The sequence below is a fragment of the Capsella rubella genome, unplaced genomic scaffold (genome assembly GCF_000375325.1).
Source record: "Capsella rubella cultivar Monte Gargano unplaced genomic scaffold, Caprub1_0 scaffold_7, whole genome shotgun sequence".
Classification (NCBI taxonomy): domain Eukaryota; kingdom Viridiplantae; phylum Streptophyta; class Magnoliopsida; order Brassicales; family Brassicaceae; genus Capsella; species Capsella rubella.
In genome coordinates, this window is record NW_006238917.1 from 11,184,459 (window position 1) to 11,198,713 (window position 14,255).

General features: G+C 30.1%; 2 protein-coding genes and 1 pseudogene across 2 annotated transcripts; 2 read left to right on the top strand and 1 right to left on the bottom strand.

Moving 5' to 3' along the window:
• Positions 1-734: 734 nt before the first annotated feature.
• On the top strand, positions 735-7,793 carry LOC17879314 (annotated as a pseudogene).
• Positions 7,794-10,415: 2,622 nt separating this feature from the next.
• LOC17879298 lies at positions 10,416-11,526 on the top strand. Its single transcript, XM_023778487.1, has 3 exons — positions 10,416-10,545; positions 10,646-10,752; positions 11,092-11,526. Exons 1-3 carry the CDS (start codon positions 10,416-10,418, stop codon positions 11,524-11,526), a joined length of 672 nt encoding a protein of 223 aa, XP_023634255.1.
• Positions 11,527-12,915: 1,389 nt separating this feature from the next.
• LOC17879444 (transcription repressor MYB6) lies at positions 12,916-14,001 on the bottom strand. The gene is made up of 3 exons (XM_006285719.2): positions 13,851-14,001; positions 13,571-13,700; positions 12,916-13,459 (listed from the first exon to the last, which is right to left on the bottom strand). The coding sequence occupies exons 1-3, from the start codon at positions 13,999-14,001 to the stop codon at positions 12,916-12,918; spliced, it is 825 nt and encodes a 274-aa protein (XP_006285781.2).
• Between the last annotated feature and the right edge of the window lie 254 nt (positions 14,002-14,255).

Below are 14,255 nucleotides of genomic sequence, written 5' to 3' on the forward strand. Positions count from 1 at the left end.
CGGACTCTCATGTCTCCTGTAGAAAAATAATATGTAATATGTAATATGTATTTTTTTCTTTCTTTTTTGGTACGAACCTTTATAATATATGGTTTTTAAATAAGTTTGATGAAAACCCTATTATGTCTATCAAATGATGACTTCGGCCTTGACATAATTTTTTATGGCACTAGTCGTTACATACAAATAATTGGCGCGTAAGTTTTTAAATATATGTTATATGTGTTACATACAAATAATTGGCGCGTAAGTTTTTAAATGTCTGTTATATGTGTTAGGTATTTAAGATTGGAAACTAATTAGTCAAACATTTATATAAAAAAATATCAAAAATATTTTGTTAGTTTAGGTAAAAAAATTTCAAAACTACAAATCATTAATTGGCACTAGTCATTACATACAAATACTTGGTGCGTAATTTTTAAACATCAGTTATATGTGTTAGGTATTTAAGATTAGAAACTAATTAGTCAAATATTTATAAAAATATTATATTGTTTTGCTTCTTTATGTAAAAGCTGTAAAGAAAATAGGAAAGAGCATAATTAAGGAGATTGTGAAGTTAATATGACAGCCGTCAAAGCAGAAGTCCTAACTATCTTACTAAAAGTCAAAAATTAATAATTAAGAGACAATTTAATTAATATGGGGAGTGCATCAACCAATATTTGCCCATCTATATAAACTCTTCTTCTCCGTTCTCTTCAGATATCTTGAGATTAGGTTTTTGAGCTATGAGTTTAGAGAGTGATATTAAAGAAATTAAACCAGTCGTTGGACCAGTTGATGTTGACAACTGTGTGGTTTGTTTGGAGCCTCTGGTGAACAATGAAGATGAGCGAACTCTTGTTAAGCTACGATGTCGCCACCAGTTTCATCTGGGTTACTATTATTCTTATTATTATTTTTTATTTTTTTTTGGTGATAGAACCCCAAATGAAAATTAGATTCATTATCTTGGGACATCTATCAATTTCTTTCTTGACATGTTTCCCTCTACAGATTGTAATGGTTCACATTACAATAAATTGAAATAAGATGATGGAATGTCTAATTTGTAGACAAATAGAGAAAGGTGAATAGTTTTTTGAAAAATCTGTGGAGCCACGAATCCAAGAAAGGGCCATGGTTCAGCCAACCATGCCTCGGAATGATAGAATCTTAACCCTTCCATATTAACCTATCCGCCGTCCATATGCTCCGAATCTAATCCGTTTCAATGATATGTGAATTGAATAATGTAAAAGAACACATGGCCCTCGGAACACAATGTCGCTTACAAGAAATGAGATATGAGTATCATGGCATCACTAGAGGAACAGGTGTTGGTGGTGAGAACAGTGCTATGGACGTTGCGGCAGGGGAAGCAGCAGGAGGGGAAGAAATCAGGGGAGAGTAGCTGGTTTATGTGATCGATCATTTAGATTTGCTTTATTTCGTTTTATCGCTTCTTGTTTATCAAACTCTCTTATTTATTGAGTTTTGTTTTTTAGATAACTTGGCATTATATTTCTTTGGTGCTGTTATAATTGTTTATGGCTAACAAAATTTTTGTTTTCCATTATACATATTTGTTTACCTAGCAACAAAGACAATAGTCAATAGGCAATATCTAACATAACTCAAATTGACAAAAAATGAATGGTAAAAAACTAAAATTGTGCTCCTTTTACAAGAATTATCATCCAATGTTTTAAAATACGTTGATAACAAAAATAGTTATCATGAAGAAAATGTTAGATTGACTTTAATTTATATTAAATAGAAAGAAAATGAGGTAATATGGATAACCCTAAATTGATCATAAATCAAAATAGAAATACCTATAAAAAGGCAAAACATATATGCAACAGTTGAATATTGACTCAATTACACTCCTAGTTAGAAAAAAAATCTAGTCAAAACTTATGACTTAAAATTTATAAATGGGGCTTTAGTGTTGGACTGAATCACAAGTTTTGACCAATTTTAACCAATATTAGGGTTTAACTTAAATTTGATCTTTAATTTAATCTAAATTTTACGAAAACTTTAAAATATTTTTTGCATGTATCAGCCAATTATACAAGTTAGAATATTGGCTTTCTCTTTCTAGGATTTTTTTTTCTTCTTTTGATTTGGATACATTAACGGATTATAGTCGTTAGATAAACAATAATTCAAATATTTGTTATATTTGCTTGGTATTTAAGATTCAAAACTAGTTTAGTATAAAATGTATTTTTTTTAAATGTGATTATCTTGTTTCTATGTAACTTAAACATACCTACAAGAAAAATATTAGATAATATAAGAAATACTTTTTTCAGTAAATTATTAGTTAGGTATTTTATTTTAATTTACTTTAAGATATTGAGCTTACAAAAGTCGTTAGATATAGTTGGCGCGAACAAGATTAAATATTGGCTCAAACTATTTTAAAAATTCATTATTGTTTTCTATATATGTTAGATATTCATTTTCAATTATTGGTACAGTACTCGTTAGGTATAGTTAGCATAAAATACCTTAAATAATTTTTTATTTATCGATATGTTTGACATACCTATTTAAATATTTAATAGATACTAGTTAGATACAAATAATTGGCGCGAAATATTTGAAATATCTGTTATACTTGCTTGGTATTTAAGATTAGAATCTACTTTAGTACAAAAGATATATTTTTAAATGTCATCTTGTTTTGGTAGTCTTTGTAAAAAATTAAACATATTAATAAGAACATAATAATATTGAGAATTTTGAAGGTCAAAGCAGAAGTCTTAACTATCTTACTAAAAAAAATTAATTAGTATTTAATTGATATCTTGGACTATGAGAAGAAAATTAACAGGTGGCCAAAAAGTATCTGCATCAACCAGTGCTTGTCCATCTATATAAATTAGACTTTTCTTTTCAATTCCCTTCATATATTTTGAGATTGGTTTTACTTTTACATAAGATTAGACAATAGCTATGAGTTTAGAGAATGGTCTGAAGGAAACCAAACCCGTTGATGCTGACAACTGTACCATTTGTCGTGAGCCATTAGCTAACAATGGTGATGTTGTTAAGCTTCCATGTAACCATATGTATCATTTAGGTAATATTTACTTAATTTTTTTTTATGAATGAGCATCAAAAGAATAAATCAATTTTTGCTTGATATGTTTATGTTGATTTTAGTTACATATCACGTGCATCCCTTTTCTATTTGTTGTAGACTCGTAATATTTTGTCTTTTCTTGTTTTTTTTTCTTTCTCCGTATATATTAGTGATGGAATTAGTTTTCTGTCTTATTGGGTTTTCAGACTATACAACACTCTCTAAGACATCTTTGGTTGTCTATTATATTTATGCCGGCCAAAGATGCCCAACATATATGTGATTATTTAAACAAATTAGGAGGAGATGATTGCATGAGAAATTTATAATTATTATCATAATAATAATAATAATTATTATTATCTAAAATTATAAATCATAGATCCGCTAATATTCTTGGGTTTTTATATAAGATATGTTGTGACACTGATCTATCATTTTCTTTCTTGACATCTTTCCCTCTTCAGACTGTATTGCTAAACATGTTCAGCCAGCCATGGTAATAGATCTATACTTTGATTTTTTTAAATGTATTTGTATAGTATTTGAATGAGTACTAACATATTCATTTGTTGGTTCAGCCAACGATGGAGTGGAGTGACAGTGAGTTGTCTCTAATTAAAACTCATCTCAATTTACTCTTTACCTATCCATCACCTATAAGCTTTGAATATCCTGATCTGAGCCCTATGCACACTCCATATGCTTGGAACCCAATGAACACTCCAAATGCTCTGAACCCGAGGCATCCTTCATATGGTCCAAACCAAATTCATAACAATGGCAACACTTGGTATGGGAGATTCAGGAATCACATTCCCTTGACGTGGATGCAGCCTCAGGTAGAAGAACAAAGCTTTAATGCAATGATGTGTGAGTCTCAAGGCAGCATTGGAGCAACCGGTGATAGTAGCGTTGTCGGAGGTGGTGAAAGCAGCAGTAGTGATGCGGTGGCTGAGGAGGGGCATAGTAGCAATTGAAAATGATGGTGATCAAACTATCAAATTTTATTGTTCTTTTTTTTTGTATTTGTGTTTGCTACATTTTTCTTTTGTTTTGATAATTTGGCAGTCAAGTTCTTTTGTGGGCTATAATAAAGTTTTATGGTTTTATAAATTTTTTGTTTATTAGTACCACTTATTCACTTTACCTAGCATTAACAAAGACCATATCTAACATCATTCAAAAACAAAAAAATTAAGTGAACGGAAATTTTATTAAATTGTGTTTCCTTTATACACAACGTGAAGAAATTATCATCGGATGTTTTAAAATACGTTGATAGAAAAATAGTTATCATGAAGGGGGAAAAAACATATTAGATATTAAGACTTATTTTCTTATATATATGGATTTCTTAAAATTGACAAACGAAACTAGAAATGCCTTTAAGAAAGAAATTGTTTTTCTTAGAATTGAATATTGACCTAAATTGAAGTCCTAATAATAAGAGGGGTTTGGTTTTGGTCTGGATCATTAATTTTGACCAATTTTGGGGTTTAGTTTGAATCTGATTTTTAATTTGATCCAAATAATCAATACAATAAACTTATTACACTTCAGATTTGATTAACTACTAATAAATCAGTATTTATTAAGCTCTAATTTAATGAATAAAAAATAAAATAAAAATATTTAAGAATGATTGACAAGTGAGTACACACAATGACACATCATTTAAATTAATATCCAATCAAACATTTTGATTAATACAACAGTATTTTCTTAGATTTGATTAACCACTAATAAAACAGTATTTTTCAAGCTGTAATTTACTGGATAAAAAAGAAAAATCAAAAATATTTAAGAATGATTGACCAACAGGTACTCGGCATGAAACATCATTAAAATTAATTTCCACTAAAAAAAATTGTTTAATTTACATAACATTTGATTATTCACTAATAAATCCATATTTTCAAGCTGTAATTTAATGAATAAAAACATTACACTCAAAATATTTTTGAATAATTGAACATCAGGATGATACATCATTAAAATTAATATGCAATCAAAAATTTCATTTAATACACATTAGATGTGATTAACAATTAATATTTAGTATTAGTCAAGCTTTAATTTAATGAATATAACTAAAACCCAAAAACTTTTATGAATGGTTGACTAGTGGGTATTCACTATGACACATCACTAAAAATAATATACAATCAGATGTAACACAATAATTAATCACTAGTAAATCAGTATTTTGAATGATTGAACATCCGAAACTCAATATGAAACATCATTAAAATTAATATTCAATCAAATAAATTCATTTATTACATATCATATTTGTTTAACCACTCGTAAATATGGATTTGTTAAGCTGTAATTTAGTGAATAAAAAAGAAAACTTAAAAAGCTTTATTCAAGCGTTTGATGTTGCATAAGGTAGCGGGTGGCACCGGAAAAGAATGAAAAACGCATGGATAATAAATAAAATTTTAGTATTAAGCTCTACTATATAGTAATAAATAAAAATATAGTATATAGAGAGAGCAAACGCTTGAATAAAGCTTTTCCAAGTTAACCAATTTGAGAGATTTAGAGTGGTAGAACCAATCAAGCTCTAACCCCAATACACTATTTTAAAAACATGAGGACACTAATCAACGTTGGCCTAGATTCTACATATATAATTTATCTTTACAAAAATATTGTAGCAAAATATATTTCCCAGATTTTTTTCTATTTTCCTTTTAATTATTATACAATATAATAAATATATTTTTCTGTATAATGTTTGTTAGATATAACATTTTAATTACTTTAAGATGTAGTAGCTTACAAAAGTCGTTAAATATAATTGGCATGAACAATTTTAAATATTGGCGTAAACTCTTTTCAATATTCTTTATATTTCCATATAAGTTAGTTATTCATTTAAAAATTGGTGCAATAGCCGTTAATTATAATTGAAGCGAAATAACAACTTATTGATACTTTTTAAATATTAGTTAAAAAATTAACGATTAATAATCGTTAGATACATATAATTGGCATGTAATATTTGAAATGTCTGTTATACTTGTAACATATTGGAAAATTGTTTAAGATTGGAGACTAATTTAATACAAAATACATATAAGATGTCATATTATTTAGGTAGTCTAATGTAAGGACTTTAAAATATTGGAAAGAACATAAGAAGATTGTAAGTTTATAGGATAGTCAAAGCAGGATTCTTAACTATCTTACCAAAGAAGAAAAAAAACATTTAAGACATAACTTAGACTATGAGAAGAATCTAGATGTGGTTAAAAAAGTATTTTCTTCAACATGTATCTGCCCATCTATATAAATTAGACTCTTCCTCAATGTTCTCATCAGATATTGTGAGATTTTGTTATTGTTTATATAAGATTATATTATAGCTATGAGTTCAGAGAGTAGTGTAAAGGAAATTACCAAACAAGTCGTTGAACCAGTTGATGTTGGTGTTTGCGTAATTTGTCAGGAGTCAATTGCTGACAATGATGATCAACGCACAGTCGTTAATCTTCGTTGTAACCATGTCTTTCATTTAGGTAAAAAAATAAAATAATTTTAGTTTATGAAATACCAGATTCTTAATATATGTTTCACAAGTCTTGTATTATTTTTTTGTGTGTGTGCAATTAGTTGTGAATGTATTCTTGATAGAATATTATTGTTTACAGATCTTCTTAGATTCACGTTTTGTTTGATACATCCATTAACTCAAATCTATAGATTTATGTAGACCAAAAGTGTCAATTATATATGAGCTAGTATTAGATTGTTGGCTGTGAAAGTTAACTATTTTTATATTATATACTTTTAAAATTATAATTTTCCTCTAATAATTTTGGTTTTTCTTTTTTTTTTTGAATAAAATGTAAAATTTATTCGAAAAAAATACTTTTGTACAACTAGTGCAACGTTTTCTTTAACGGTCTAATTTTGTTTTTTCTTATGTTGTGACATCAATTTATCTTTACATCTTTCCCTCTACAGATTGCATTGGGTCTTTTTCAATTCAAAGAAAAAATGGAGTGTCCTTGTTGTAGGCAAACCGAGAGAGGTAACTGGTTGCTTCCAAATTTTGCTGAGCCTTCATCTCCGACTCCGGATACCGATTTTGATATTTTGGGTGAAGGAGCTGATCATATGAGATCGTTACCGGCCATGGTAATAGATCTAAACCTTGATACATTAAAATATCTATTATTATGATATTAGGTTTCGAATTTGATATTATTTAATGAGTACTTATCATATTAATTTGTTACATTAGGTTGAGCCAACCATGATGTGGATCGACGAGATGTTGTCTTCTGTTGAAGATTATGTCGAAAGACTCTTTGCCAAGTCTTTTAATTCTTTGCATTCTCCATATGAACCGAACCATGTGCCCTCTCCATATGATCCGAACCATGTGCCCTCTCCATATGATGTGAACCCTATGCAGCCTCCATATGCTCTGGACCAAATCCGTGACATTGGTATCATGAGGTATGGGATATGGAGGATTGGCCTTTCCTTGGAGGTTTGGTTGGAACATCAGGTAGATGAACACATACCCCTTATTGTTGATAGCCAACATCGCTTACAAAGAATGATGTATGAGTACCAATGCATTACCGGAGGAATTGGTATTGACGGTGAAAGCAGCGGTGGGGGAGACGGCGACAGCAGCAGTGGTGGTGCAATGGCTGAGGAAGAGGTAGAAATGATGGAAGAGTAGCAAAGGGAAATGATAATTTAGACTTTGCTTTTTGTTTCAATTGTTTTGCTTATAGTTTTTTTTTTCATGTCTCTTTTTGTTTATCAAACTAAAAATTTCAGTGTTTCTTTGTTTTTGCTTCATTTGGTTTCTTGTTTTAGATAACTTGGCATTGAATATCGTTTTATTTGACATCTATATTATTTGAGTTTCACCCAACTTACAAAGTTAAAGGATAAATATATTCTTCTAAGGTTTTAGATGTAAATAACAATAAAACTTTGACAAAAAAAATATATATATAAACATACTTCAAAATTTTCAAATCACTTAACCTAGCAACAAAGACCATATATATCAAACATATGGTAAATATAAATATATATATATATATATATATATATTGACTCAAGTATATAGAAATAACCTTTAAAAGGAACAAAATAATTTATTTTTTGTATATTGAATATTGACTCAAACTAAAATCCTAATAAAAAAATTAGCTAATCAAAAGTTATGAGTCCAACTTTACGACCACGGTTTTAGTATTGGGCAAAATATTAAGTTAGCCGGGATTGACTACATCGGGGATTGCTACAATGGCATATTGGCATGGTCTTTAAATCGAAGATATGTAACAGCTAAAACAGAGCTTGTCTACATTATCCCAAGGTTCCCTGCTCATTTCGATGAAATGAGTAATGTAGTTCCCTGCTCATTCATTGAGGTTTGGTTTTTACGAAAATCATGAAATTAAAGTAGTCTTTTTATATCATACACACAAACACACTTCATCACAAAATACTAATAGGCTCGCTCATAGCATTATAAACTAGTTTATCAAACCAAATTCTTTAAAATCATTGAAAATCAAATCCACATATTGTTTTTAATAACAATGGATTTTAAGGTGGATTTTGAAATGTTCGATAACACTAATAACACTAGATTTCATGAGACTTTTTAAAATACTTGTTTGAATAACATACGGTTTATAAATTCTACACAATTTTCTTAAAATTCCACTTTGAATACAACATCCTTAGACTATATATGTACAGAAAAATTTAAGGGTTGTTAAAAAGTATTTGCCCATCTATATAAATTAGTCTCTTTATCTCTCTTCTCTCCACATATTACTATGGGATTAGGTTATTGTCTACATAAGATTAGACAATTGCTATGAGTTTAGCGAGTTATGTTAAGGACCAAACCAGTTGTTGAACCAATTGATGTTGGTGTCAGTTTGTTAAATTTCGATGTACCCACATCTTTCACTTGGGTAAAAAAGAATTAAATTTAGTTTATGAAATACTAGATTTTTGAAATCTGTTTCACAAGTCTTATATTAATTTCTTTTTTTGTAGCATTTAGTTATGAATGTATTATTCATAGAATTATTGTTTACAGATTCTTAGTTTCACGTTTTGTTTGCTGCATCCATTTACTCGAATCTATATATTATGCCGACCAAAGTTGTCCAATATATGAGATTATTTAGCAAATTAGTATGAGATTCTTAGCTTGTGAAAGTTATTTGTATTTTTGTTATGAACTTTTGAAATTATAAATCATCTTGTAATTGTTTTGCGTTTTCTTATGTTGTGATACCTATCAATTTGTTTCTTAACATGTTTCTCTCTACAGATTGTATTGGTCATTTCAATTCAAAGAAGAAGATGGAATGTCCATGCGGCAGAAAAATAAAGAAAGTTGAGTCATGTGGAGTCACGTCTCCAAGGAAGGGCCATTGTTCAGCCAACCATACCGTGGAATGATAGAATGTTAACTCATCCAAGTCCACATATACGCCGTCCATATATAAAATAATAAATATTTTTTTTTCTGTAAAATATTGGTTATATATAACATTTTAATTACTTTAAAACATAGTTGGTTTACAAAATTTGTTACACATAATTGGCGCAAACAATTTTAAATATCTGTTATTTATCGATGTTTTCCATATATGTTAGATATTCATTTTTTAAAATTAGTGCAATAACCGTAAGATATAATTGGTATGAAATAAAAATTTATTGATATTAGTTAAAGCAATTAACAGTCAATAGTAGTTAAATACATATAATTGGCGCGTAATATTTGAAATGTCTGTTGTACTTGTAACACGTTTTATTTGTTAGTTATTCGTTATAAACTGATTTTCCATATAAGTTAGATTTTTATTTTTAAAAATGGTTCAATAACTGTTATTGACGCGAAAAAGCAACTTATTGATACTTTCTTACACATAAGTTAAAAACAACTAACTGTCAATAGTTGTTAGATACATCTAATTGGCGCGCAATGTTTGAAATGTCTGTTATACTTGTTAGGTATTTAAGATTGGAAACTAATATAATACCAAATACATATAAATGTCATATTATTTTGGTAGTCTATGTAGAGACTAAAAATTATTGGAAAGAACATAATAAGATTGTGAAGTTTAAAGGACAGTCAAAGCAGAATTCTTAATTATCTTACCAAAGAAGATTAAACATTTAAGACATAACTTAGACTATGAGAAGAAGAATCTAGAGGTGGTTGAATATATTTGCTTCAACAAGTATATATAAAAAAGACTCTTCCTCTCTGTTCTCTTCACAAATTGTGAGATTAGATTAAGATTAGACAATAACTATGAGTTCAGAAAGTAATGCTAAGGAAACCAAACCAGTCATTGAACCAGTTGACGTTGGTGAGATTTGTGCAGTTTGTCGGGTACCAATTGCTGACAATAATAATGAACGAAGTCTCGTTACACTTCGATGTACCCATTGTTTTCACTTAGGTAACATTTCATTAATATTAATTTTTGTTTTTGTGACATTGATCTATCAAAACATTTCTTTACATGATTCCCTTTATAGACTGCGTTGGTTCGGCGTTTAACGCAAAGAATAGAATGGAATGTCCGCTATGCAGACAAACTGAAAAAGGTGACTGGTTGTTTGCAAAACCTACTGAACCCGATACGGTAATAGATCTATCTATATATATATATATACTTTTTCGTTTTTTAATAGACGATATTTTAGCCTTTTTGAAAAAAATTAGATGATTTTTTCACAAATCTATTCAAAATTAATTCATTTTTATTGGTTTAAAACTTTTATATTCTACAGATTATTTTTTCATTGGTTGAATCGTGTTTATATAGGTATCAAATGATGTTTTTATTTTAAAATAAGCAAAAATTTAATGATTTCTTATTCTAAAACGGATGAAGTATTATATATCTTCACATTAAATTGCCAATATGATATTAGGTTTGGAAATTGATATCATTTAATGAAATATTGATTTGTTATATTAGGTTGATGAACCAACGATGATGTGGATCGACAATGTGTTGTCTTCTGCTGAAGGTTATATCGAGGGACTCTTTGACAATACTGTGAGTCCTATACACCTTCCATATGCTCTGAACCCTACGCACTCTTCATATGCTCTGAACCAAATCCGTGACAATGACAACACAAGGAGGAATGACCTGTCCTTGGAGGCGAGAAGACAACGTCAGCTAGAAGAACACTTAGCCCTAATTGTTGAAAGCGAACGTCGCTTACAGGAAATGATGTATGAGTATCATGGCATCACCGGAGGAAATGCTATTGGCGATGAAAGCAGCATTTGGGGAGGCAGTGAAAGCAGTGGTGGGGGAGACAGTGAAAGCAGTGGTGGGGGAGATGGTGAAAGCAGTGGTGGTGATGCGGTGGCTGAGGAAGAGGTTGAAATGATGGAAGAGTAGCAACAGGAAATGATAGAGACAAAAGCAGGAAGTTGTGACTCAAAGATATTATGTTTTGTCTTCTTGGTTTTTTGTTTATCAGACCACAGATTTCAATGTTTTTTTTTCGTTATGCTTCATTTGGTTTCTTGTTTTGGATAACTTTGAAATAAATATGTTTTCTGATATCATAAAATTTTGTGGCTTCTTTTTATTTGACATATCTGATTAATTAGCTTAACCCAAGTCCTTGTAAAGTTAAAAGGAAACAAAAAAAATTCTTTCAAGGTTTTAGATATAAATAACAATAGCATACAATATTGACCAAAAATATATAAAACATACTTCATGAAGGGGGGGGGGGGGGAAATAGATAGTGAGATTTTTATTTATATTAAATGAAAAGAAAATTATATATTGATTTCCAAATATTGAAAAATCAAAATAGAAATTTTTAAAAGGAAAAAAATCATTTATTTTTTGTATGTTGAATATTGACTCAAATTAAAGTCTTGATAAGAAAATTAACTAATTAAAGTTATGAATAAAATTTTATGACCAGGATTTTGGTATTAGACATGATCACCAGTTTTAACAGATTTTTATCACATGAGATGTAACTTATTTTTTCCCATCTTGCTCTTGTTTATTTTTTTTTAACTTTAAGAGGGAGCATGTTTAATGGTGGTACGCATTAAAAATGTCTAAAACAATTAATTATGATGTTTTATACAAAAGTGAATTTAAACCCTCCTAAATGTATATCTTAAATTTAGATACAAGTCTAAATTTTTAGAACAAATATTTTAATAAACTTAATTATTATATATTAAGATCTATTGTTAAAACACTCATAAAATCACTGTCGTACATGCTCTAAGACCGATCATGCGCTTATTTTTTCCCCAAATCTTTTCTATCGAAACTCAAGTGGGGTGGGGCTGGTAGCATATCCCTTTGTACTTACTGAATGTTCTTAGCATGTTCAAGATGAGAAATTGTAGAGGAGCAAAAAAATATTTTACAAAAATATCTTCACAATTTAGTGATTTTTAAAATTATTTTAGGGCCTTCTAAAATATTAATCCTCATCATAAGGTTAAAAATATATATTAGTACAGGGCCAAATATTTCAATGAGCCGGGCTTGGCTAAATCCGGGATACTTCTACCTCTCCGTGCTACAAGATTGGGATAATAATCTAAAAGTTCAAAACCCGAAAATAGTTTTGGATTGTCAACCTTAAACCTTGAGGACCACTAATCATAGTTTTGGCTCATTCACTAACGTTTGGTTTTCTTACGAAAATCATTAACATAAAGTAGTCTTTTTACATCACACACACACACGTCATGACAACATACTAATAGGCATACCAAAATCTTAAAAAGACTCCAAAGGTCGACATAATTAACAAAATGGAATCACCAAGTTATGGAAATATGGCTTCCTTGGGCCACAAGCAGAAGTAGCAGCTACAACACTCATCCCACCATGTCCATCGACAATGTCCATGTTCCATAACCCGTCCCATATCGCATTATCTTCATTCGTAGTATTAGCGTCAAGTATGTTTACCGGAGCAAGCCTCCCTTGTAACTGCTCCTCTAACAAATTAGGGTTATAGCCAAAGGGTTTTGATGAATGTGTTACTTGATGAGGAGCATAGAACACATTGCCATTGCTGCCGCAATCGCTGCTGCTAGTGCTATTGTTGTCTTCGAGTAAAGAGATGATCTTTTTCATATCGAGTTGGTCGAACTGAAACAACTGTTGTTCTTGTTGCATCTCTAATTCTCTCTGTTGCTTGAATTGTTCCCTTTTTAGGAGACGACTCTTTGTCTTCTCCACATTGTTAGTGGTTGGCTTTGCCTTTTTCTTGAAATGGGTTCTCCAATAGTTCTTGATCTCGTTGTCTGTTCTTCCTGGTAAACTACGTGCAATTGTTGACCACCTAGACAAAACCCTAATAATTAAGACAAAAGCCATGCATAGACAAAACGTAAAAAAGAAAAAAACAAAACTGATGACTTTGGTTTTTTTTTGGTTTTGAGGTAATTTTTACCTATTTCCCCACTTAGCGTGTAGCTCAATTATTATACTTTCTTCGTGAGGAGTGATCTGACCTCTCTTGAGGTCTGGTCTAAGGTAATTCACCCACCTTAGTCTGCAGCTTTTGCCATTCCTCTTCAATCCTAATGATCAAAACATTATAAATGAATGAATCAATCAATCAATGTCTTAAAAATTATCAAAAACATTTGTTTAAAAATATTGAATATTGTGATATAATTAGGGAAGACCATATACTAAAACATGCAAACACTAAAGAAAAGTGGTGGTACCTGCGAGTCTAGCAACAGAGTTCCAACGACCTTCACCGTGAACGCGAACGTATTCGATCAAGAGACGATCTTCTTCAGCGGTCCATGGACCTTTTCTCCAAACTTCTTCTACCATTCCCCATCCACCTCCCTTCACTCCCCACCAACTCATTCTTCTTCTTCTTCTGATTTTGAGGAAAATTATATAGTTTTTCTCTATTAGATCTACCAATCTGTTAGCTTTGTCTTGATATGGAAGCTCTGTGCTGTTCTGCTTTGATGTCTTATGTTCTTATATATGCACTGACTAAAGCTTTTTGGGTCCACCACTTCTCTCCATCACTATATTTTGTTGTTTTCTTTTATGTTAAGAGAAAATGGTAATGAGAAGATCAAAAGAAAATGAAATTATTTTTTATTTAAACA